Source organism: Oryctolagus cuniculus, chromosome 13 (assembly GCF_051225735.1).
Source record: "Oryctolagus cuniculus isolate XC-2025 breed Fujian yellow rabbit chromosome 13, ASM5122573v1, whole genome shotgun sequence".
NCBI lineage: Eukaryota > Metazoa > Chordata > Mammalia > Lagomorpha > Leporidae > Oryctolagus > Oryctolagus cuniculus.
The window spans coordinates 17,220,815-17,245,173 of record NC_142879.1 but is presented as its reverse complement, the minus strand read 5'-3'; the positions used below and the strand labels follow the sequence as shown (position 1 = coordinate 17,245,173).

The following is a 24,359-nucleotide window of genomic DNA, read 5'->3' as shown; positions in this document are numbered from 1 at the left end:
GTCAGTGAAGGGTCACACAGGTGGGAGGTCCGGGTAACCCTGAGAGTTAGGCCAACAACTCTGGGACTTTGCATGTAGGGTTGCAAGGCTGGACATCTGGGAGCCACCTGCAGCCTGGAGAAAATCCCTGGGTGGGGGGGCACTAGCAGAGACAAGCCCCTAGGACTGCAGGCAGCCTGGGGCCCAAGCCCAGCATCCCAGTACACAAGGAAACCCGTCCCCTGGCACCAGCCCCGCTGACACCTACCTTGGGCCTCCGCGGAGAAGTGGCCAGCACCAGCCTTGTCTCTGGACCTGGGGCTGCGGCTGACATCCCTGGGTGCACCGTGGGTGTCTGAGCTGTCGCCTTTGCCGCCTCTCCTGTTGCCAAGGTGCCTCGGGGACTCCTGGCTGTGATCTTCACTCAGAGACTCCTCCAGGTACCCTCTGGGCTCCCCGCTAGGTGGCTGGCCCTTGCCTCTGGGCTCCTCTGCACCCCTTCTCTTTGGTACCCCAACTTCAGCCCCCGCCTGAGCTTTAGACCAGTTTATCCATGCTCCAGGCCTGCTGTCTAACCTGCCAGACTCTTCAGCTCCCTGCCCCTCATCCAGGCCTTGGGCCCTGCCATCTGCAGCCTCCAGAGACCCCTGCCTCCCAGGGGACCCCCTGCCTCTCTGCCCCTTGCCTGGCTGAGAGCCCAGACCTCGAGTCCTGCCTGATGGGTCTGCAGAGCCTTGTGAACCATCTAAGCCACTCCAGGCTCCCCCAGCCCCTGCCTCCCCCGGTCTCGGGGACAGGCCATCCCCCTCGTCCAGGACACCTGAGCCCCCTGTGCGACCAGACTTGCCCTTCCCAGGGCCTGATCCCCTGCTATCCAGCAGCCGTGAGCCTCGACGTCTGCCGGCCACCCCTGGGCCTGCTGTACCCTCCGTGCCCTGAGAGCCCCCTGGCCCTTCGTGAGGCCCATTGGAAGTGGCTTCTTTCTCCTGGAGGGAATGGGAAGCCCTGGAGCCTGACAGTTGGTCCCCAGCACCCACGTCGCCGTGGCCAAAGCCCTGGTCTTCCCAGCCTGGGGCCCCTCGCCCACCTGTAGGCCCTGCCGTTGGCTTGCCCCTTCCTCCCGCCGCCAAGCTGCCGTCTGCACTCTGGCCTGGCCCTGCTGAGCCCCAGGAGCCTGCTCCCATCCTGCCATCTCCCAGCCGAGAGTCCCCGGCCCCTAGAGGTGCCACTGCCCCCTGGCCAGCAGCTCTGACCCCGTCAGTCATCCCTGGGCCTGTTTTCCCGAATGCCCCCTCGTGTCCAGATGCCTGAGCAGCTGGCCCTGCCCAGCTCCCATCTTCCACTGCCCCCTGACCACCAAGAAACCCAGAAGCCCCCATGCCCCCGGCGTGGCCTGCTGACCTGCCCTCCTCCCCGGGAGCCCCCGGCATCCCAGAACCATCAGGTCGTGCCTGGACACCTGCTTGTCCCTTGGAGCCAGCAGCCCCCCAGGCCTCGGGGCTCCCAGAGGCTCCATAGCCCCCAGGACCATTCTTGGAGCCCCACCCATCTGCAAGAGTCTGGGAGCCTCCCTGAGCCTCCAGCGCCCCTGGGCCCCCAGAGCCGTGCCTGCGTGCTGTGCCATCTGCAGCACCCAACATTCCAGCTAGCCCAGAGCCCGTCCCAGGTCCTGCCCCATTTACCAGCCCTGTTCCTCCAGCTACACCTGGGCCTCCTCTGTAGCCTCCCTCACCCCCTGCTCCCACTCCCCCTACACCTGGGCCTCCTCTGTAGCCTCCCTCACCCCCGGCTCCCACTCCCCCAGCACCACCTGGGCCTCCCTTGTATCCGCCCTCACCCCCTGCCCCAACTCCCCCAGCACCACCTGGGCCTCCCTTGTATCCGCCCTCACCCCCTGCTCCAACTCCCCCAGCTACACCTGGGCCTCCTCTGTAGCCACCCTCACCCCCGGCTCCAACTCCCCCTACTCCTGGGCCTCCCCAGTAGCCGCCCTCACCCCCTGCTCCAACTCCACCTACACCTGGGCCTCCCTTGTAGCCGCCCTTACCCCGTGCTCCCACGCCCCCTACACCTGGGCCTCCTCTGTAGCCGCCCTCACCCCCTGCTCCAACTCCCCCTACACCTGGGCCTCCCCTGTAGCTGCCTTCACCCCCTGCTCCAACTCCCCCTACACCTGGGCCTCCCTTGTAGCCGCCCTCACCCCCTGCTCCCACGCCCCCTACACCTGGGCCTCCTCTGTAGCCTCCCTCACCCCCTGCTCCAACTCCCCCAGCTACACCTGGGCCTCCCCTGTAGCCACCCTCACCCCCTGCTCCAACTCCCCCTACACCTGGGCCTCCCCTGTAACTGCCCTCACCCCCAGCTCCAACTCCCCCTACACCTGGGCCTCCCCTGTAGCCGCCCTCACCCCCTCCTCCAACTCCCCCAGTTACACCTGGGCCTCCCCTGTAGCCTCCCTCACCCCCTGCTCCAATTCCCCCTACACCTGGGCCTCCCCTGTAACTGCCCTCACCCCCTGCTCCAACTCCCCCTACACCTGGGCCTCCCCTGTAGCCACCCTCACCCCCTGCTACCACTCCCCCAGCTACACCTGGGCCTCCCTTGTAGTCACCCTCACCTCCTGCTCCAACTCCCCCTACACCTGAGCCTCCTCTGTAGCCGCCCTCACCCCCTGCTCCAATTCCCCCTACACCTGAGCCTCCCCTGTAGCCGCCCTCACCCCCGGCTCCCACTCCCCCTACACCTGAGCCTCCCCTGTAGCCACCCTCACCGCCGGCTCCAACTCCCCCTACACCTGGGCCTCCCCTGTAGCCACCCTCACCCCCTGCTCCAACTCCCCCAGCTACACCTGGGCCTCCCCTGTAGTCACCCTCACCCCCGGCTCCAACTCCCCCTACACCTGGGCCTCCCCTGTAGCTGCCTTCACCCCCGGCTCCAACTCCCCCTACACCTGGGCCTCCTCTGTAGCCGCCCTCATCCCCTGCACCCACTCCCCCTAGACCTGGGCCTCCCTTGTAGCCGCCTTCACCCCCGGCTCCCACTCCCCCTACACCTGGGCCTCCCCTGTAGCCACCCTCACCCCCAGCTCCCACTCCCCCTACACCTGGGCCTCCCCTGTAGCCACCCTCACCCCCTGCTCCAACTCCCCCAGCTACACCTGGGCCTCCCCTGTAGTCGCCCTCACCCCCGGCTCCCTTTCCCCCTACACCTGGGCCTCCCCTGTAGCCACCCTCACCCCCGGCTCCCACTCCCCCTACACCTGGGCCTCCTCTGTATCTGCCTTCACCCCCTGCTCCAACTCCCCCAGCTACACCTGGGCCTCCCCTGTAGCCGCCTTCACCCCCTGCTCCCACTCCCCCTACACCTGGGCCTCCCTTGTAGCCACCCTCACCCCCTGCTCCCACTCCCCCTACACCTGGGCCTCCCCTGTAGCCGCCCTCACCCCCTGCTCCAACTCCCCCAGCTACACCTGGGCCTCCCCTGTAGCCGCCCTCACCCCCTGCTCCCACGCCCCCTACACCTGGGCCTCCCCTGTAGCCACCCTCACCCCCTGCTCCAACTCCCCCTACACCTGGGCCTCCCCTGTAGCCGCCCTCACCCCCTGCTCCCACTCCCCCAGTTACACCTGGGCCTCCCCTGTAGCCGCCCTCACCCCCGGCTCCAACTCCCCCTACACCTGGGCCTCCCCTGTAGCTGCCCTCACCCCCTGCTCCAACTCCCCCTACACCTGGGCCTCCCCTGTAGTCGCCCTCACCCCCTGCTCCTACTCCCCCAGCTACACCTGGGCCTCCCCTGTAGCCGCCCTCACCCCCTGCTCCAACTCCCCCTACACCTGGGCCTCCCATGTAGCCACCCTCACCCCCTGTTCCAACTCCCCCTGCACCTGGGCCTCCTTTGTAGCCACCCTCACCCCCTGCTCCAACTCCCCCTACACCTGGGCCTCCCCTGTAGCCTCCCTCACCCCCTGTTCCAACTCCCCCAGCACCACCTGGGCCTCCCCCGTAGCTACCTTCACCCCCTGCTCCAACTCCTCCTACACCTGGGCCTCCCCTGTAGCTGCCCTCACCCCCTGCTCCAACTCCCTCAACTCCCCCCCAGCCATTCCTGTCCCCTGTCTCCTCTGCTGTTCCCATTCCTCTGGGGCCCCCTGAGCCCTGGCCCAAGATAGCATCACCCCCTGGCCCTGCCCTCCCAGGCCCCAGACCCCTGGGCCCTTGTCCATAAGCTGTGCTGTCCACAGCTCCTAGAGACCCTGGCCTCTTAGATGCCACCCCATCATCCCACACAGTGCCAGAGCCGGAAGCCCACTGGCTCTTGGAGCCAGCCCCAGCCTGAGCAGGTACCTCGGGGGATCTGGTGTTACCCCAGGGGCCAGCTCCAGCTGCGGAGGCCTGCGCACCAAGGAGCCTGGCCCCAGCCCCATCGCCCATTCCGCCCCCTGCCCTCAGAGCCCCAGGGCCACCTGAGCCTGGGCCCTGATTAGAAGCAGCCCCCTTGCCCTCAGACCCTGGGCCCGCGGAACCTCCTACTCCTCTCTCACCCACTGCCCAGCCCTGGGAAGACAGGGAGGTGTTGGAGGCCTTTCCCCCAGCGACAGAGTCCCCCAGCCCTCGCCCACCTGCCCCCTGCACGAGACCCTCGCCGTTGGCTGCAGAACCCCCAGCCCCCAGGAGAAATTTTCTGCCACTGGACATTGCTGGTTCTTGGGTGTCCTCACCTCCCCATGGCTGTCCTGGATAGCCCTCTGACCCCCAGAAGCCACTGGCTCCACCATGGTCAGCACCGCCACCTCCCGGAGCGCCCCAGGACTCTGGGCCGGTGCCTGTCATGGAGCCAGAACCTTCTCCTCCAGTGGACCCCAGGGTGCCGGGCCCTCCTCCTCCAATGCCCTCTCCAGCTTGCCCCAGGCCAGCCCTGCCGCCCCACCCTGCTCCTGCTGCTCCTCTCCCTGTCTCTCTGCCCAGACCACCCCCTCCCTCCACCTCGTTCAGGCCATTGCCCTGAGAAGCCTCCATCCCCTCCTCTCCGGGCCAAGATCCTGCAGGACCAGACTGGGCGCCCTGCAGTGCCCTCTTTCCTGTGCCCCGGGGTCCCAGGTGAGCATCCCCGAGCTGTCCCTGGCCGAGCCCATCCAGCTGACCCCCACGGTCTGCTCTGTGCCCCCCGCCTTCCTTGCTGCTGCTCCAGCCTCCAGCCTCCCAGGCCCCTGCTGGCCCCCAGTGTCCATTCCTGTCACCATCACTGCCACCGTCTTGCTGTCCTCTCTCTGCAGCCCCCAGCCCTGATGCTGGGCCCCCTGCCCCCGCCTGTGGACCAGACCTCCCTGCAAGCCTGGCAGCCCCGCCCCCCTCTCTGAGGAGCTGATCTTTCCCGGGAGCAGGCACTCTGTCACTCACCCCTGCTAGAAAGCCCCCTGTCTCCTGCCCAGAGCCCCAGGCCGACTTAGCTGTCCCCTCATTGCCCACTAAGGAGGAGCCCTGCTGGCCAAGGCCACCTGTGTCTGAGCCGGCCATGGGGCCCTGCGCTCTGCCTTTCCCTGCCTGGGCACCGAGGCTCTCGGAGTCTGCGGCTTCCGCGGCGTGTGCGCCCGGCCTGGGCGGCTGCTGGTCAGTGTCAAGGCCTTTATCCTTCCCGGCTTCTGCGAGGTCAGTGCCACACGGAGGGACGAGGGGAAAGATGGAAACGCCCGTGAAATCAGGCCAAAGCCCCTGCTGACTCTCACCGCGGCCCTCTGGGCAGGTCCGTGGGTCAATCCCGGCACTGCCTTGGCCAGTCCTGCAGCCACAGCCGTGCCAGCTCAAGGTGGCTCGTGGGGATTCTGACACATGAATGCCTAGGCTAAAGTCGTTTGCTTAGCAAACTGCCATGAGAGCTACGTGCTCTTTAAGGGACTTGCTCTGCCACCTGCCCTACATGTGACCGATTTATAGTCCCTTGGGATGTCCTTGAACCTACTCCCAGGCGTCATGAGGGTGCAACAGTCCATTCCCACTGGACCCAGGCCACTGGCCCAGGCCATCTCGGATCTGTGCCCCCGCCGGGCTGGGTGAAGATGCCACCTCGAAGCACAGCCCTAAGAACCTTCCCTGTTCTCCCCCAGATAGGGAGAGCGGCTGCCTCGCCTTCCTCCCGCCCTGGGGGCTTGTCTTGGGGGTGGGCGGGGAGGGGAGCCACTCACCTTCAACCACCAGCCTGGCGCTGGAGGCGTGGAGCCCGATGCCGAGCGAATAGAGGCCCCTGTCTGAGAGCCGAACCCCTCTCACCAGCAGCCGATGGGTCAGCCCGTCGGGCGACACAAACACCTCGTGTCTGTCACTGGGCCGCAGAGGCCGGTGCTGGAAGTGCCAGGTGATGTCCGGGCAGGGGCTGGAGAATGTGCACTCGAAGACTGCGTCTCCCTGCTCCTCAACGTGGACGTCGGCCAGTGGGACCACCACCCGCGGCGGGATGGCTGCCGGGAAGCAGGGGCAGGACCGTTAGCCTCCGGGTGTGACACAGCAGGACTTGGTGCAGGGGGGCGGGGCTCAGGCCGGCTCAGCCACAAACACCCTGCGACACCTCGGACCAGTCACTGCCTTAACCAGGCAGTTATAATCAGGCTGTGACGAGGAGGGCAATTTTGGTACACCCTGCGGGGCTCAGCCAATGAGGACCTGGGGGAGGGGCCTGCTAGGTTATAAACTGCTCCTTGAACTGCTGCTCAGATACCTGATCTTTGAGGACCGTTAATAAAGTCTGGCTTCCCCTGCACTTGCTGCGTCTGATTCCGGGTGGACAGGTGAGGCTCTCTCCCACAGGTGGGGGGTGGCTGTGGGGGAAGCCGACACCCAGTGCTCTGCTCTATCCCCGCCCCCTCTCCAAGGGAGGTGTGACTCATTCCCTTTCCAGGCCGACACGGGGAAATGAGGGGCGCATGTACAGCCCCGTGTTCAGATGCCCACATCCCATAGCCACGTGCCGGGATCCTATCCCCTGTCGGGCCCCTGACTCTGACTAAAGCTCACCCTGGGAGGCCACAGTGACAGCTCACATGCTTGGGTCCCTGCCACCTACTTGGGGACCTGGATTGAGTACCTGGCCCCTGGCTCCTGGGTTCAGCTTTGGCCCAGCTTTGTTCTTGTGGGCATTTGGGGAGTGAACCAGTGGGTGGAAGAGCTCCTCTCTCTCTCTCCTCTCTCTCTGTCTCCCCCTCCTCTCCTTTCTCTGCCTCTTAAATAAATGAAATGATAATTTTTTGGAAAGTAAAGTGACTTGCTGCAGCCTTGGCAGCTAAGGGGTGACTCAGCCAGGACTCACACCCAGGCCCCCCACCGCCCAATTCCAAGGCACAGGTTCCTCTGCCCTGCCCCCAGGTTTTCAGGTTTCTCCAAGCCCCGTCTGGGTGCCCCCGGCCTGACCTTGTTCTGTTCCTGGTGGGGTTACCCGAAGCTTCCTCCCCAGGGGCATCGGCGTGGTGTGGACGCAGGCACTGCTGGGTGTGGCACAGAGTTGGATGGGGAGGGGGCTCAGGAGGCAGGGAAGGAAGAGGCCTGTACCAGGGTGGGGGTCTCGCTAGGGGCAGCACAAGATGAGGAGGTACACCGGAAGTCATGAGCTGCAGGCTCTGGGTGAGTATGCACCTGCTCTCAACTGACCAGTGGCTGCAGAAGGCCCGCAGGTGGGGGCGTGGCCTGTGGGGAGGCTGCACTGAGAACACAACGACCTTGGGCCATCCTCTCCCTAGCTGTCCTCGCAATGGCGACCACGTCCCACTCGCCCCCAGCCCCCTGCCCCGACGCCTCCTGCCTCCTGGACTTTGCCAGGAGGAGGACCCCACTCCCAGCTCCTCGCCCACTCACCGCTGGCCTGCAGCTCTGTGGAGAAGACCACGGCGTCCTCCACCCGGACCTGGTAGATGCCGGCGTCCTCGGGCCGCAGGTCCTGGATCTGGAAGTGGTAACGCCTCCCCAGCCGCCGCAGACAATGCCTGGTCTGGTTGTCGAAGCCGTATGGCACCATCTCGCCATCCTGAGGCCGGGAGAGGAGGAGGGGGCAGCTTGGGACGCCGTACTTTCCCAGAGCCTCCTGCCCCAGCCGCACTGTGGCTAGGCCCAGCGGTTCTCGCCCACTGCCCAGGCAGCAGACACAGTGCTGCAAACCCTTATGTGGACAGGGGTCTGGGAGGAGCCGGGCCTGGTGCGCGTGGGAGCAGTGATTGTGAGGTGGGTGGGAACTGGCTGGGAACAGCGGGCACTTGTGTGAAAATCTGCAGGTGTTCTGCAGACACCTGAGCCGGCTGGGGGAAGAGGCACTGCCCCAGCGAGGGTGGCAGGGGCGGCAGGGGCCGGGACCAGTGGCCCAGGGCCGCAGCTTGTTCAGTTACCAAGGGGAGATTTCCAGGGACACTGTGAGATCTCCCTAAGGCTCTGCAGAACCCAGCAATCCTTACACACACACACTTCAATCAAACCCTAGAAAGACTTGCAACTTGCTATACAGTAACCAGGGCCGACACCTAGCAGGTGCCCACCGGGTGCCAGGCTGTTTTAGGGGCTTGGGACACATCTGCGTATACAGCAGATGAGGATTCCCGCCCTCGATGGAGGAGACAGAACATTCATGAACATCATAAGTAAAGTGATTTATGTTAGAAAGACAGAGCTGGGGTGGTGGGGGAGAGGGGCCGGGAGAGCCAGGATCCCACACGGGCTGGGTCTGCGGGACGGGATTCCTTACGTGGCTGCCAGAGCACACCAGGCAGGGGACGGAGCAGTGACGCGCCAGGCTGTGGATGTGGTTGTCTGAGACGCGGGTTCAAATTGAATTCCCGTCAGGAGCTATCGAGAGGTGGGCCCAGGTGGGCCTCTAAGAGGGGATTAGGGCTCTGCCCCAAGCATGGGTCAGTCCGCCCTTGTGATGCGTGGATTCACAGCCAAGGGGTTACCCCAAGAGTGGGGCTGCTATGAAAGCCAGTTTGCCCAGGTCTCTCGCCCGCACCCTGTCCCCGGCCTGGTGTCCCGTTTGGACTTCGCCAGGAGGAGGGCCACACCATCATGGGTCCTCAACCTTGGGCCCGCACATGAGCCAAGATGGGCCTTTCTTGTTTATAACTCGCCCTGTCCGTGGGCAGTTTCCTGGCAACAGAGTGGATGGAGACGCGAGGGGCAGAGGGGACGGGCGGCTGCCCACGTGCACTCAGTGTCGCAGCACCCACAGTGAGACGGGTCTGCCTTCATCCCCATTTCACAAGGGAGAAGACTGGGTCTTGTCTGGGCTCACTCAGCTCGTTGTAAGTGAGGAAGCCGGGTCGAGCCGGGCCTCCCACCACACCCTGCCTGTTGACAGTCAATTTCCCCTTGGAGTCCAGGTGGCACAGGTGCACAGCCTCAGGACTGCCCTGACATTGGCCACCATTTCGGAGTCCCGGGCCCAGCGGGAGAGCCAGTTACTCAATGAGAAGAGCGAGGTCCCGGTGGACGCTCAATGCCAGGGTCGGACGCAGTCAAGCGGGAACTCCATGGGATGAGGGGCTCACTGGTTGTTTCCACAGAGGGATTCACAAGACCCAGGTCCTCCCAGGACCCGCAGCCTCCAGCCACGCCCCCTCCCCAGAACCTACACCTCACCTTATACAGGTAAATCTTGCTCTCAATATCCTTGAGCTCCATCTCCAGATCAAAGGTGGCGACCCCATCCTTGGTGACTCTGATGTGTCTCAGGTTGGAGATGACGTTGACGTACTAAGAGGCAGACAGGAGCAGGGTTTAGCCTGGTGATTAAGATGCCCGTGCCCCGTGTTGGAGAGCCTGCACCCCGCTCCTGGCTCCAGCATCCTGCTAATGCAGCAGACTCTGGGAGGTAGCAGGTGCTGGCTCAAGTCGTTAGGTCCCTGCCACCCACATGGGAGACCCTGGATTGAGTCCCTGGTGCCTAACTTTGGCCTGGCCTAGCCCCAGCCATTATGGGTGTTTGAGGAATGAAACAGTGGATGGAGTCTCTCTGCTGCAATTCAAATTAAAAAAAAAAAAAAAAAAGCGGAGCGGCGCTCTCTCTGCAGAGGCCTGGACTGCAGCCTCCCTCATCCCTGTGCAGCAAGGGTTTGCCCTTTGCACAGGGGAGACTGAGGCCCCGAGGGAAGGAAATGCGCCAGGCTGAGTCGTCAGCTCTGGAAGGCACCCACGAAGGGGGCCGGGCGCCCTGAGAGCACAGACAGCTCCCTTCTAGTAAACATCAGCTGAGCACCTCCTGGTCTCGGTGGGAGGTTGGAGGAACCACCCAGGTCACCCAACATGACTTTCAGCACAGTGAAAACTGCATGCCATTTCCAGAAGGAAACCTGACTCGTCCTCTAGTTGAGTTAGATGCAGGAAGGAACCTCCTAGAAGGAAGCACGGGTATCAGAGTGCTAAGGCGGCCGTGGAATGCCCTCCCCCTGACGCCTTGGCAGGGACAGGTGCTCCCTGTCTCGCCTCGGCGCTGGTCAGCCAGGCACTAGACCAAGCACATCAAGTGCATGCTCTCGCTCGTCTTCTGCATGGCCCCACCGGGTGGGTACGTCTACAGTCCCCATTGGATGGCAGAGGGAAACCAAGGCACAGAGGCCCTGACTTCTCCAAAGCCCAGGGTTTAGCAAGCAGCAGAACCAAGTTGCAAAGCCAGGAGGCAGCTTGGCAGCCTGAGTCCTTAGCCCCACGTGGGGGCGGGCCAGTGCCTGGTCCGTGCGGAGGCCTGCCTGCAAGCCTAACCCCACGTCCGAGGCCCGGCTCCAGGGTGCGGGGCGGGCGGGCGGGCGGGCGGGCTACCTGCGCCATCTTGTCTTCCTGCTCCTTCTTCATCACCTGCAGCTTGCGCAGCATGCCGCGGAAGTCGACGATGCCGTACCGCACGCAGATCTGCTCGTAGTCCTTCCTGTCTGCCGTCATCAGCAGCTGCCACACCTGCTCCAGGTCGACCTTCTTCTTGGGGGCTGGAGTCGGGGTCCTGGGGAGCAGAGGATCCCCAGGGCTTTGGTCACTGAGCGGTTCTGGGAAGCTGCCGGGAGAAACTGCTCCGAGTACCTTGGACTTGGGATTTCTGGCCGGATGTCTCGGCGCTCCCAGGGGGCAGAGCGGGATCCACAGCTCCCAGCCCAGGCCTCCCACCCTCCCCTCTGCTGCCCACAGCCTTGCTCCCTGCCTGTGCCAGGGAAGTGGCCAGGGGCCGGTGCCAGGGGAGCGCCCCCCGTAACCTCCCGACGACAGGGCCACACCCACCTCTTCAACATCTTCCGGAAGTCCATCAGTTCCTTCTTGAGATCTAGAAAAGGAGCAGGAATGAGGCGCCCACCCTGGGTGGGATGCCTACGGCTGACCCAGGGCTTTCTGCTGGGCCCGGGACTGGCGACCGAGCTTCTGAAAGGGGCTCTCCCGCGGGCCGGCGATGACCCACCAGGTGAGCGAGGGGAAGGTCAGACGAGGAGCAGCCCAGCCCCCCAAGGCCCCAGGAGGTCTCAGACAAATTCACCTACCCTCCTGGGGTTCCGTCTGCCTCTTCCGGTTCTTCCGAAAGCCAACTGGACCATCCAGGGAGGAGGGGAAAAAGCCGACATGGACAGGCAAGGAGAGAGCAGACACATTGATGGTCTTCTTGAGAAACCCACTGGGTCCCCGAGCACCCACCGCCTCACTGTCCTCTAAGGCAACAGGGATGGGGGTGGGGGTCTGGCCATCAGAGGCTTTGATACCCCAGGGCCCTAGCACAACCTTGGGAGCCAAGCTGAGTCTCATGTCCTGCAGGAAGGCCTCTCGCTTGTGCACATGTCCGCAGGGACTGAAGTGGCTCTGGCGGCCACAACAAACGGGGCCTCGTCTAGAGGGACAGCTGCCCACTCCCGCTGCGGGCCTCTGTTTCAGCACAGGGGCCCAGCATTGCCGAATCTGTTGGCCACTGCTGCTTGGCTGATCCTGCGCCATTCAGAGCCTTCTCATCACCTGCTTCTACTGGAGAGGATGGAAAAGCTAACGGCTTGCCTTCCCAGCTTCCCTTGCAACTAGCAGTGACCACGCGACACCACCTTGCCCCGTGAGACAGCAACAAAAACCCCAAGGAGTTTCTGGGGAAGAGGGGCAGACAGACCCGGGGCCACTCTTTCCCCTTCTTCCTGCTTTGAGGTTGGGGTCTGCAGCCGCCATCCTGTGCCCAAGAGGTAATAAAGCAATGGCTAACGATGGCAGAGCAGAGAGACGAAAAGCCTCCCCTCTCTGATGAGAGCCTGGCCGAGCGTGGGCCCCAGATTCCAGCCTGAGACCTCTCGTGGTATGACGTCATTAAAGAGCTTCACTTCTGAGGACGCTCTTGTAGGGTTTGTGCTACTTATAGGCAAACCGAGTGCAAGTACTGCAATGGGGAGACTGCAAATGCTTCCTCGCAAGCTGCCCACTACAGGCTGTGGGTGAATTTGCAACTTCCAAACACCATGCAAACCTGGCAGAATGTGTCTGCAGGGGCACTCGGCCTTGGTGTTACCTGTTGGCCCCTCCCACACAGGCCTGCACTGACATCCTTTGTACACCGAGGCCCAGAGAGGAAACTGAAGCCCCTTGCACGAGTCAGCCGCAGACCCTGGACTAGAAACCAGTGTGCAGATCCCGGAGAGAGAGGAAGCCTCATTCAGAGCCTCCAGCCTGGGGAGGCTGCCCAGGTGGGTCTTTGGAGGGCAGCCCAGCCTCTGTGGTCCAGGCTCCCCGGCCCCCCCAGCCCCAGAGCTCTCTGGAGAAAGCCGAGGCAGGTGCCCTGAGGAGGCCGGCTCAGGGCACAGGCCCACCTTCAATAACGGTAAGTCTGGCTGAGCACGTGGCCTCTCCGTACACGTTCACCGCGATGCAGCGGTACAGGTCCGTGTCCTCGCCCGTCAGCTTGTTGATCTGCAGAGAAGCCAAGGGCAGGGGTCAGGGCCAGCAGCACCCCCCTGCCCTCCTTTTGCCAGCCAAGGCTTTGTGTTGGTCTAAACATGAATCAGAGCCGGTCTTAATCCTCGGGGAGCTCACGAGCCCCCAACACACACGGGCTCAGGGCTGAGAGTGATGGACCAGCTCCTTGCCGGCAGAGGCAAAGCGGGGTGTCAGAGCTCACTTTGTGGGGTCAGATGCATTGGAGCCTACAAACTGTCTCTGTCCTGAGAAAGCAGCCACGAGGCCCTGGGCACGTTACCCAAGCTCTCTGAACTTGTGTTTCCTCCCTTGTAAGATGGGATTCATCACGCCTCAAAAAGGCACGGGTGATCAGGGTGAAATCTATGATGGCCGTAGAGGGTTAGCCCAGGACCCAGCACACAGCAGGTGCTCCCTGACTGGCATCTGTAACATTACCAAGATCAACCAAGACTAGACACGCCCCGTAACCCTAGGATCCTCCCAGCAGTGACTCCAAGTAGAGGCTGCCCATCGCCCCACCTTACAGACAGGGAGACCGAGGTGAGGGGCTTTCCAAAGCCACGAGGGGGCGTGATATCGTACCGCAGATGTCTGGCTCGGAAGCTGAAGCTTTTTGGGCCCAAGGCTGAGCTGCCCTCTCCCCACCACACACACACACTCCGGGAACCCACAGGGAGGTGTCTCTGAGAGCCCAGGGACACCCGAGTGGGTTCGCTGTCCACCTGCTACGTTTCTTCCTCCTCTGTGGGCTCCCTACCTGTAGCACGTGCTCCCTGCTGCCGGCGCCCAAGATCTGGTACTTGCTGGAGCTGCTGAGGTCTCCTCTGGAGCTCTGCCAGCGCACCCTGGGTCTGGGCTCCCCGCAGACCACCGCCCGGAAGACGGCATTTTTCCCTGCAGCAGGAAGAGGCCGGCAGGGAACCGGAAGTTGGCAGAGTGCTGAGGCTGTGTTCTGCTGAGATGTGCATCTGATGTGTGTCACCCTCCGGGAAGGGTGCTGGCCACAGGACGGGCCTCCTCAGGTAGGAAGCGGCAGTTTCTGGGGCACACAGAAGACAGCCGCAGAGGCCCGGGCTCCCCGCGTGACAGCCGCAGGGCCTGGAGGACGGGCCGAGAGTTTGTGGGTTCTGCTTCTACTCTCTAGACAGGCAAGGAATGGCAGCCTGGGAGAGGAATGACCGCTTGGTGCCCGAAGGGCTGGTCCTGACTCACAGGGCGCCTACGCCAGGAAAGACCCCAAGTCCCATGCTCACTCTCAGGGAGCCCCTCCGCCTCCCTACAGGAACAGGACAGCAGAGGGCAACAGAAGGTTCGAGAAGGCCGCAAGCCCTCCCGAGCTAATGATGTTGTTTCAGATTTAGACACATGGAGTGCAGTCCCCCCCCCCCCCCAGGATGTGTTCCCAGACCCCTGTGGACACCTGCCTAGTACCAAGCCCTGTACCACATTTCCTGTTTATAAGTTGAATTTATAACAAAGGCACAAGGACCGCGCCTAGAACAGAACAGTTGAAAAATACACAGCTCAGAGCGACCTGAAGGTGTTCTCGGAATTTCTCTCACGCCTCCGCCTCTCCACTTGCAGGAGCACTGGCCGTGGGGGTTGCCAGCACCCCTGCTCTCCGCCACTTGATCACAAACCAGAGTTGGGTCTCATGGCCAGAAAGGCTCATGAGTGACTAATGGGAGGGCAGTGCGTACAGCGGGGATACCCAGAACCAGGGCTGCCCCGTGTCCGAAGTGGGATGGAGCCAGACAGCACGGGAGGGCATCAGGCTACTTGGAACAGCACCAAAACACCTGAAACGTGGGCATTGCCTATCTCTGGGATTCCCCATGGGACATGCTTGGCCATGGGTAACTGGAATGGCAGGTGAGGGGTGCCCGCTCTCATACCAGAGGTGGGGAACTAATATTTATGGCCGGGGCCTGTGCTGGGGAAAGAACACCAACTCCTCTCCCCCTCCAACAGCCTTTATTCTCTCTGCTTTTAGGACAGTTTCTCCTGGGCCCAGCCCGTGAGTGCCTGGGGCTTGGTTGCCCAGGCCGGGGTTGGGAGGCGGTGCTAACAGGTAGCTCAGAGGCAGGGAGGGGAAGAAGGGAGTAGGCAGTACCCCAACCTCTCCCTGCTTCCCAATTTAGCACCTCCCCCTTTGTGGCCCCCAGGCATCCCTCACATCAGCACAGCAAGGGTCTCTTCACGCCTTCCCCAGTCCTCTCCCAGGCACCCTCAAGGAGGGGGAGGAGACAGGACTTTGAAATCCATGCACACAGGGAGTCTCATGGAAAATGCATATTATGAGAACATTATGCCAGGATCCCAGTTTTGGGGCAACCAAAAGAATCTTACCTTTTATATCCATATTTATACAAACTTTTTGCAGTCCCTCTTGTCTGGTGTGGTAATGGACTTAGAGACTCAGTGCCCAGGAAGGTGGGTGCTGGAGCCCTGCCCCAGTGCATGCTGGGACTCTTGCCTCCCCCGCCCCGGGGCAGCTATCCTGGGGGTCTCACCCTCTTGCAGAGCCAAGGTCACAGGCTTCTGCTCAAAATCAGGCACGCTGCCGCCTTTGGGGATCTCGTCCACCAACTGCCGGATGCTCACTCCAGGCCTAGAGAACTTCGGGGGCTTCCCTGCAGGAGGCAGAGAGAGGAAGATGGGCCTCCCCTTTCCCCCAAGGGCAGCCTTTGGCAGAATGGCGCATCCACCCACGGCCCCAGGAACAGGAGGCCTCCACTCTCCCACTTTCTGAGTTGTCACTCTGACCTCCCGCCTCTGAGGGGGCTTCCCAGGGCCCTAGTGGGAGTTGGGTGGTGGCCCTACAGTGCTGTGACTGGAGCCCCGGGGAGTGGGCAGGGGTGACCTTGAGCCTGTCCCTGGGAAAGAGCTGGGGAAGGGTGAGCTGTAAGGGCTCCTCCCCAGGAAGCAGGGGCCTGCATGGGCACTGTGCACCTGCTGCTCAGGGAAACAAATCAAAGCCCAGAGCCCAAATTAAAAAGAGCAAGGGGAGGGTGAGTTCCCAAAGACCCCGGACCTCTACTCCGCCCTGCTCACCGCTCCGGGGAGGAGCCGCAGCGAGGGCCGGGGCTGGGCTGGCGCGGGGCGCTCAGTCCTCGTACCTGCCATGATTCTGGCTCCTCTTGGGCTCTTCTACTGGTGGACGCTGGAAACTGACCTCCTGGGGATGGAAGGCAGGTTGCTTCTGAGAGGTGTGCACTCATGCATGTGTACGCCCAGGCACACGCACACACACACACGCACATCAGCCGACGTCTGGGGTGGGAACTAGGAAAGGCCGCTGTCCCCAAGACCTTGTCCAACCCTGGCTTACAGCACTGAGTGGCTTCCTGAACTCCTTGGCCCCAGTAAAACCAGTTTGGCAGTGACCAGGGAGGGGGCAGGATGCTACCCAGCCGGTACCTTTCTTGGTGGGACCCCAGGCCTGACGCCCACGTGGCCTTCCCAAACACATTCCTGGTCTTCCAGCTGTTGGACAGCCTGCCCCTTGGACTCTGGAATGTGAGTTCTCTGGGTCTCCTGGCTCCTCCTGTCACTGAGGTTTTCCCACGGGGCCCAGCATCCCTCTCCCACCCTCGGCCAATCTGGAATCTTTCAGATCTCAAGGTCTGCAGGGGACCGTCCCCGACTTGGCAGCCCTGAAGCTCCTCTTGGCCCAGGCCTATGGGTTCCCCATAAATCCATCTACTCCTCTCTGAAGCCAGTGAGTGATGTGTCAGGTGAACAGGAGTCGCCAGCCTCTCCCAGCATGCACCTGCTCTGGCCGGTGGGGAGCCACACAGGGGAGGGAGGGGTTGGCTCTGGGATGGATGAGAGCCATGAATGGGAAGGGGTCTTGAAAGAATTCTCCCACAACCCCCCTCCCCTGCGGTTGGCCCGCGGCCAGGCGGCTCCATTTTGTGGACTCTATTTCCTGCGGACAGATCCGATTCCTCCTTGAGACTGGCACTTCCATTTCACAGCTGCCCACCCACTGGCACTTCTGGCCCCGGGGTGTCCCCACCGCAGCCCAGCCGCTGCCCCCCGGTGCGCTGGAATGCCACGATGCGCCAACCGCGTGCTGGAGCGGTCACAGGCACCGCAGCCGCTGCGCCGAAGGGTCACGAGGGAGGGGGTGGCAGGGCAGCCACCAATGGGGGCGGGCTGCGCTGGCCGTGGCGGGGGGGTGCGCGGAGGCCCGTCATGCGGTAGACATAGGCGCACTGGCACCCGTCCGCGCTCCCCTGGCTGGAGTGGTGTGACTTCAGCAGAGCTGTCTTAGTCATCGTCCTCGTCGCCTTCCCCGCCATCACTCGCCCCAGCTGTCAGCCAATTACCCGCTCCAGATCACAGTCCCCTTCTCCCCACGGCCCCGGACCACAGATCCCCGCAGAGCGGGTAGAGGGAAGCAGAACCCTGGGTGGAGGGAGACTCTTAGGGGCTGACGTGAAGCCAGCTCACCCCCTGAACCCCGGTGCTGTCCGTGAACGAGCCAGATGTGGGACAAGGTCAATGACCAGTTTCTAAGACGTGTGTTCGGCCGGAAGCAAGAGGGCCGTGGTCTCCGTGGGAGGGCCTGGGGAAGGAAGGTGCTGTCTCCCCCCTGCCTCTTTCCCACACTAGAGAAGAACCCTAATTGTCCAGCACCACACAGTAGCTCCCCTCAGCCTATCCCAACCAGACTTTGAACCCAGGGCCCCCAGCCGTGCCCCCTGGCCTCCCTCCAGCACACTCGGCTCCCCCACCCTGCCTGCTTCCCCACTGCCCCGTCCTGCGGATCCAGGCCCCTGCTACCCCCAACTTCAACTGGGAGGGAGTGAGCAGAAAAAGTCAACTGCCCTGGCCGTGTTACCGCGCGGGCCAGCCCCGAGGGCTCTGTTCTGTTGACTGCTAGTGAGATTTTTCATCTGATCGTCATCTCACACTGTAAGCCAAGCAGTGCCTGGCGAATCGGAGTGAGGCCAGAACCGCCCACGCGAGACTCGCCGAGACTCTCCGCGTGAACTGCAGTTGTCTAGAGGGGACCTGCACGCACCCCAGCATCGACCAGCCAGCCGGGGACGGTCCCAGGGGTTAATCTCACACCCGCCGCCTGCCCCTGCCTGAGCAGGAACGTCACAGAGCCGGCCAGTGTCCCTGTCGCGACCCTCCCTGGCCCAGGGGGTTGGGGGATGGCCAGGTGCGCAGTGCCCCCTTACCTGGGTGTGCAACCGGCCTCCTGCCTCCTGTCCTCTCCCTCCTGTCCGTTTCCAGCTGCTGCTCACTGCCAGAGACTCTGCATCAACTGGTGGTGGCCAGGCAGGCTGCAGCAGATGTAGGTCACCGCAGCCTCCCCTGGCTCCGCCCCTCCCACTCGCCCCGCCTCCCTCCTGCTCCAGCCCAGGCTTGGCAGGGCAGGGCCCCCCAGGGCTAACGCCCCAGCCTCAGAGGAGGTCCCAGGGGCAAGGGTCCCGAGACCCCTCGTTCAGCAGAGCTTTAAGCTCCCGACATATTGGTTCCGTGGCAGTCTGTTTTTCATCACCCAGAGCTTTCTGTTTCAACAAAACTGGTCTCTGGGGCCCCTTGGCCCTGTAAGTCACATGGGTACGCGAAGCCGGGCTCCTTTGGAGAATCCCACCCCAAAGGCCACAGACCGGCAGGAGGGCGTTATCCCTAGGGCTCTGCTTTGGGGCCGCTCTCCCCCTGAGAGTGGCAGGGAAGGGGACACCCCGGGACTGGTGCAGCCAGGAGGCTCCCAGACAGCGTGAGCTTGCCCGGGACAGAGGGGTGACCCAGCCCTGTAGGCTGATGGCTGGGGTTTGAGGGGTGTGGACAGAAGGTGGAAACTGGAGACAGGGTGGCAGGGGACAGACCTTCGCAGGGCGGGGAGGACAGTCGAGGCACCGAAGATAAGGCCACCTGGGCTCCTTGGGAAGTGCCACTCTCTGTCTTCCAGGTTGGTGACCACCGACGAGCAAGGTCGGGGCCCGAGTGTTTGCCTGGGTCGTCGGCGCCTTGCTGGTCCCGCAGCAGCTGCTTCTGTGTGTGCTGAGAGAGGAGGTGCTGGACCTCTTATGCCCGGGTGTGTGCACGTGTGTGTGCACGTGAGTGTGTGGCTGTTGTGCAAGCACGCACATGCGCTTCTGTGTCCTCCCTGTGTGTTTCTCGGTGTCAGAGGCTGGTCTGTCATTTATTCGACAAACATGAGGTCTGTGCAAAAACGGAATGGAAAGACAGGCTTATTTGGTGCAAAAAGTTTTGAAATGCATGCGTAGTCTTTTTCATCATACGCATTTTGCATAATTTTTGGCAAAATTGTGTATGCAAGGATTTCTATTTTTTTCTTAAATCCAAATAAACTTACCTTTTCGTTCCATTTTCCACGAATCCCTCATACAGGCTGAGACCCTACCTTGTGTTGGGCTCTTGGGATACAAAGGCAAGCAAGTGACAGGACCCTCTCCTCACGCGGTGTCCAGTCTAACGGGACAGAGAGACGTCAGCCTTCCGGTTACAAACGGCCGCGCAGGTTCTGAAGGAAGTGACACAGAGCGGGGGAGAGTGGCGGCAGGTGAGGTGGGGCAGGTGGCTGTGGACGGCCCTGGAGAGGTTTGATCTCCATCACCAGGGCTGCTGCTCCCGAGTTTGTGTAAGCTGGAGGGGCAACAGGGTCTGGCTGGCATTTTGCAAAAGCTCATTCTGGCTACAGGAGGAGGCAGGGTAGGAGGAAGGCGGACGTGAGGGGCAGGAGGCTCGCTCCCAGGAGGGAGGCTAACACACCCAGCGCTTTTTCTTAAGGTGGGGCCCCGGCTCCAGGAGGCCTTCTGAGCCACACTGGGGTGGGAGGTGGGAGGGCTACGGCCATGGCTCAGTACAGAGCTCTACGGCATTCTGGGTGCCTCCACTGGCCATCACGTAGAGGCCCGCAGAGCCACAGGTGCAGCCTTCATGCAGTAACATCAGCTCCCACCAGGGGCGCCTCTGCTGTCGCCCCCGAATCGTACTTGGATCCCTGTCCCTGCGAGGAGACGGACATTTCATGCCTCCCAGAAACTGAGATGGGTCAAATGTTTTTCAGCCACACTTTATCCTCGATCAAATGTCACGCCCAGTAATATTTAGCCATTCCCGGCTGCCCAGCCATGAGCAGGAAGGTGAGAGTCTACAGCCACGTGGAGGGCTTGTCCCACACACGGGTGGTGTTTCCCGGGACTGGCAGTTGGTAGGAAAGGGGGCGACAGCCCGGGCCCAGTCCCTTCTGGGACTTTCCCGGTTACCCTCAGGCCATGGAGCGTTCTGACTCTTCCCCACTGATCCGTCCCAGTGCACAGGCTTCAGCCAGCGGTGAAACGTCCCACTTCTCCCCACGGGAGAGCCTCTGTGTCGCGTCTCCCGATAGCAAGTCCCTGCTGTCACGGCTCAGGGAAACATTCAACTCACAAGGGCTCCGGGCAGGGGATTCGTGTCTATCATTCAGCCTCCCCATGCCCTGCAGAGAGAGCTCAGGGACTTTGGGTAGGGAAATGGCCACACTGCATTAACAGCTTCCTGTCCCCGCAGAGGGGACTGCATGGAGTGGCAGGTGCCAAGAGGCCCGGGTCTCAGAAGGGCCTCCCTCCTAGGGGCTTCTTGCTCCCGGTGGTGTGAGTTGGAACAGACAATCTTTGAGATCCTGGCCAGCTGTAGCATCCTGCGGACCCTGTGGGCTTGACAAACAGGGCAATACCATGAGACTCATGGGAGAGTTTGAGTTCAGGCGTGGGCTACCGCTGCCCCCGTGCCTTGGGGTAGAGGCGGTTCTGCCTCAGCTGGACAAGCCTCTGAAGATGTTCTCCAGGGGCCAGTGTCCTCCGTCTCCCCACTGGGGCCCAGGCAGGTGGGTGGGGACAGCACAGTTCTAAGCAAAGACCTGCAGACACACACACACACACACACACACACACAAAACACTGCCAGCAACAAAGCTGGACTAGATTCAATGGCAGAAGCCCCCCTGTGGAGATGGCTTCAGGGGTCAGGGCCCCTTCCTGGGCTTGGGGCTAGGGCACAGGCCTCTGTTCCAACCACAGACTTTACCCAGGGTGCTGCAGCTGTGAGCGCTGGGGACAGAAAACACCCTCCCTAGGGTCTCCCCACCGAGGTCCTCCTGGGCCACCGCCAGGGCCATGTTCCCTTGGGCCTGCTCTCTTGAGCCGTGCACCCAACCTGGCCTGTCACCTCCTGTCTCCAGTCCAGCGTGTGGTCGTGTCTTTCTCTCCTCGCCTGCAGTGTAATGAGCCCCTGTAGCCTGGTGGGCGTGAAGAGACCTGGGAGACCCCAAGAACAATGTCATGCTTGCAAAGCTGGCTTTCAGGAACAGAGGGACCAGAGTTGGGGGTCAGCCCCCCAGTTCAGCAGGGCCCAGTGCAGCAGGCACAGCTGGCCTGAGGGCCTGAAGGGGTCCACTGGACCCATGGGGAGGAGAGGCTGCCGAGGCGTCTCCGCTCGTTTCCAAGAGAGATTAGGCCACCGCAGGTGTCAATTTGTTGGGACCCTCCTGGAAAGATCCGAGCTGGACAGGATCTTTAAGGTCATCTAACAACAGCACCAATAAAATTAGAACCACATACTTGACCTTTAGAGAGCTCTTGCTATGTGCTAGCCACTCTTCAGAGTCTTTAGCTGTTTCAACTCATTGAATGCCTCCCAAGAAAACCTTAACGTAGCATCCATCGCTGACCCTGTCTTGCAGAAGGGAAAATGGATTCGCAGAGAGGATCCACCTTGCCCAAGGTCACACGGTGAGCAGGTGGCCGAGCCAGGATGGAGACCAAAACCGTCTTCCCGCCCAGCGTTCTCGGGGTCTTGCGCGCCTCCTTTCCCCAGAAGCCTGCAGAAAGCACACGGGGGAGAGATGCGTCTCCTGGGCTCACCCCCCTGGCAAAGGTGTGCACCAGATCCCACATCATTCTGGGAAGCTGCGCTTGTCTGCAGGAGTCTGTCGGCTGCTGAGGGGGCGAACTAGCCACTCCTGCGACCCAAGACGCAAGCCCTCTGTGCTGGCGAGGGCTGGTGCCCCGAGGTTGATGTGCCAAGGAGCACGCTCGTCCCACTGAGCACGTTCCAGGCCCCAGGCCACCGTGCCACCCTGGGCTGCTTCATTTCGCCCACGCAGCACGCTGGGGAGTAGAAATTCATTATCTTCCCCGACAGAGAAGGAAGCAAGGGAGCCGTCAGACAAGGTCCCTGCTGTCCCCAGCTGGTATAGGGAAGGGCAGGACAGCAACGGGCAGCCGGAGTCCCTGCACTGCTGCCTGCTGGTCCAGAGACTCCGAGTTTTTCAGAGCAGGCAGAGCCCAACACCAGGAAGCCTTTGCGGCTGTCTTCCTTTGGCCATGAACGTGAACCTTACCCCCAGAAGGAGAGGGCCTGGCAGAGGTTAGGAGTGCAGTTTTTCAGACTCCTTTTTTGTTTGTTTGTTTTAACGAAGAAGAGAGGAGACAGGGCTAAGAAGTAGGTGATGGGTTTTCACTGGGGTTTCAACCACGCAGCACATTGAAACTTTGCAATGTCATCATGCAGCCCGGGACTACTGCAGGACTGGCCGACGAGCCTCTGGTGCCCGCCCAGGAGCGTGATACGGGGACGGGTGCTCTCGGTGGCTCAGGGCTCCTCAGCTTTTCAGCTCTCGTGTCCAACAGGGGTTTTGCTCTGTGCTGTGGATCACTCATTTGGAGATGACGTTGAGGCCCCTCGGCTCCCTCCCCACTCCAGGAGCGTCCAGAGGAGTCCAGAGGGGGCTCTGCCTCACCCCTCGCCAGACCCCACAGTCTCAGCCCAGGCGTCCTAGCTCGCCACGTCCTCGGAAGCCTGGCCAGAGACAGCGTGGAGGGCGGAGGGAGGAGGTGGCAAGTTGAGCGGAAGGAAAGTGCTTCCTATACACCTCGAGAACGGTGATGGGGGTTGGCGTGGTCCCCCCGCCCCACCATCTGAAGCAGCCACACTGTGTGCCCTCAGCCACTGTGGCGCTGCCACTACCACTGGTGGCACGGGCCTCCCCACGTGCAGTCCTCACCCATCTGCAGCTCAGTCACCACCCTGATGACTCTGGGAACCCGAGGCTGACAGCTGTCTTCTCGGCGGGGCAAGCCGCAGTGAGGCAGTCTGGAGGCGCTGGGAGAACTTTAGGGGACCCTGAAGCAGCCTGGGGTGGGGGAGCCAGGAGCCCCGAGTCCTGGGACTGGGCCTGGAAGCGCCAGCAGGCCGCCTGACTCCGACTCTCGTATTGGAAACTGACACCACCAGGGCTGGGCTCGCTGTGGAATCAGCTTCTGCCAGTGCAAAGAGGCTGCTTGCAACAAATTCAAAGTCTTCGTGGCACCCAAGCCGTCCCCCCAACCAACACCCCTCCCACCTGACCCCCCGCGGGTCCCCTGTGGCCCAGGTAAGCTGGCCTCTGTCCCCACTTCTTGCGCCTCCTGCCTGCAGTGCCCACCCTCCCGCCCTCCAAGGATGCCCGCGTTAGGTAGCATCTCCGTGGGACGGCGTCCATTCCCCCTGGGTTTTCCGTCTCCTTCCGAGTCCTGGGGATTTCCTAAGGGGAGAACGTGCCCCTCCTCCCGCCACACCTTCCCCCAGGCCGAGGTGCCCCAGGGCGGGGCTCTGCCGCGCCGGGCACAGCCTCATCACAGGGCAGCTTGGAAGCCGCTCAGAGGCCCTACCTATCCCTTCCCTGCCCCGCCCTGCAAGGAAGAGGCAAGCAAGGGGATCCTGGCTCAACACCTGCTCAGCGTGGATGCATGCAGGGGCCTCACGCAGACCATGTTCCCCGACGTGGCGGGAGAGGGCCCTTCCCCAACAGCCTGCGGGCCTCCCAGGCATTTTTTGTGTCTTGGCCCAGAGTTTGGTGCTGATTTCGGAGTGGACGAGGGGGCGTGGGAGGTGTACACGTAGAGAAACAGTGTGTTTTTGCTGTGGAAGGAATCCTGGGGTGTTGCACAGTGGTTACACTGGAGTTGAAAGCAACATCTGAAGCTGAGACTTGTCTCCCCTATTTGACTGGCAGGCCCAAGGGGAGGGGCTGTGTCTCCCACATCAGACTGGGGGGCTCTCAACCTGTGTGCCTGAGCCCAGACACACACGTGAGAAAAGCCAGGTGTTTGTGCTCTGATCCGTCTGAGTGGAGACTGAAGCCCAGGTGGGGCCCCGAAACATCCCTGGGAGCCCCCTCTCCCGCAGCCAGCCGCGCCCAGGACCCTGGGGCAGCGACCCTGTGATGCAACCCCCCTGTCTCCACATGGCTCCTTCCCTGAGATCAGCTGTCCTCCCTCTGGCACCAACTTTGCAAATTCCCAGCAGCCTGGCCACATGCGGCTGGTGGTAAAGATCAGCCTGAAACCCCATCCCTGACCAGCGCCTGGCCCCGGGATGTGGTGCCAGTGCCGGGCACTGCACAGAGGGGCCAGTCACTGGCTGGGCAGGGAGCGGCCTGGGCCTGCCCCTCAGAAAGCCCAGCCATGGGAGGAAAGGTCTTTG

The 24,359-nt window shown here is 62.3% G+C and overlaps 1 protein-coding gene across 2 annotated transcripts in view; it reads right to left on the bottom strand.

Annotated features, from left to right (window-relative positions):
• IGFN1 (immunoglobulin like and fibronectin type III domain containing 1) overlaps positions 1 to 18,757 on the bottom strand; it is a 30,540-nt gene extending 11,783 nt beyond the window's left edge. The window contains exons 1-13 of one of the 2 annotated variants that reach the window (XM_089312075.1): positions 18,719 to 18,757; positions 18,065 to 18,129; positions 15,989 to 16,047; positions 15,383 to 15,502; positions 13,627 to 13,763; positions 12,761 to 12,860; positions 11,465 to 11,509; positions 11,211 to 11,253; positions 10,761 to 10,938; positions 9,585 to 9,698; positions 7,818 to 7,986; positions 6,158 to 6,430; positions 248 to 5,617 (exon numbers count right to left, since the gene is read on the bottom strand). In XM_089312075.1, coding sequence (XP_089168201.1) covers positions 248 to 5,617; positions 6,158 to 6,430; positions 7,818 to 7,986; positions 9,585 to 9,698; positions 10,761 to 10,938; positions 11,211 to 11,253; positions 11,465 to 11,509; positions 12,761 to 12,860; positions 13,627 to 13,763; positions 15,383 to 15,502; positions 15,989 to 15,995 — 6,556 coding nt within the window. In that variant the 5' untranslated portion in view covers positions 15,996 to 16,047; positions 18,065 to 18,129; positions 18,719 to 18,757. Of the gene's footprint in view, positions 1 to 247; positions 5,618 to 6,157; positions 6,431 to 7,817; positions 7,987 to 9,584; positions 9,699 to 10,760; positions 10,939 to 11,210; positions 11,254 to 11,464; positions 11,510 to 12,760; positions 12,861 to 13,626; positions 13,764 to 15,382; positions 15,503 to 15,988; positions 16,048 to 18,064; positions 18,203 to 18,718 lie in introns of those variants that run through there. The other variant, XM_089312074.1, reaches the window with a different exon arrangement.
• Between the last annotated feature and the right edge of the window lie 5,602 nt (positions 18,758 to 24,359).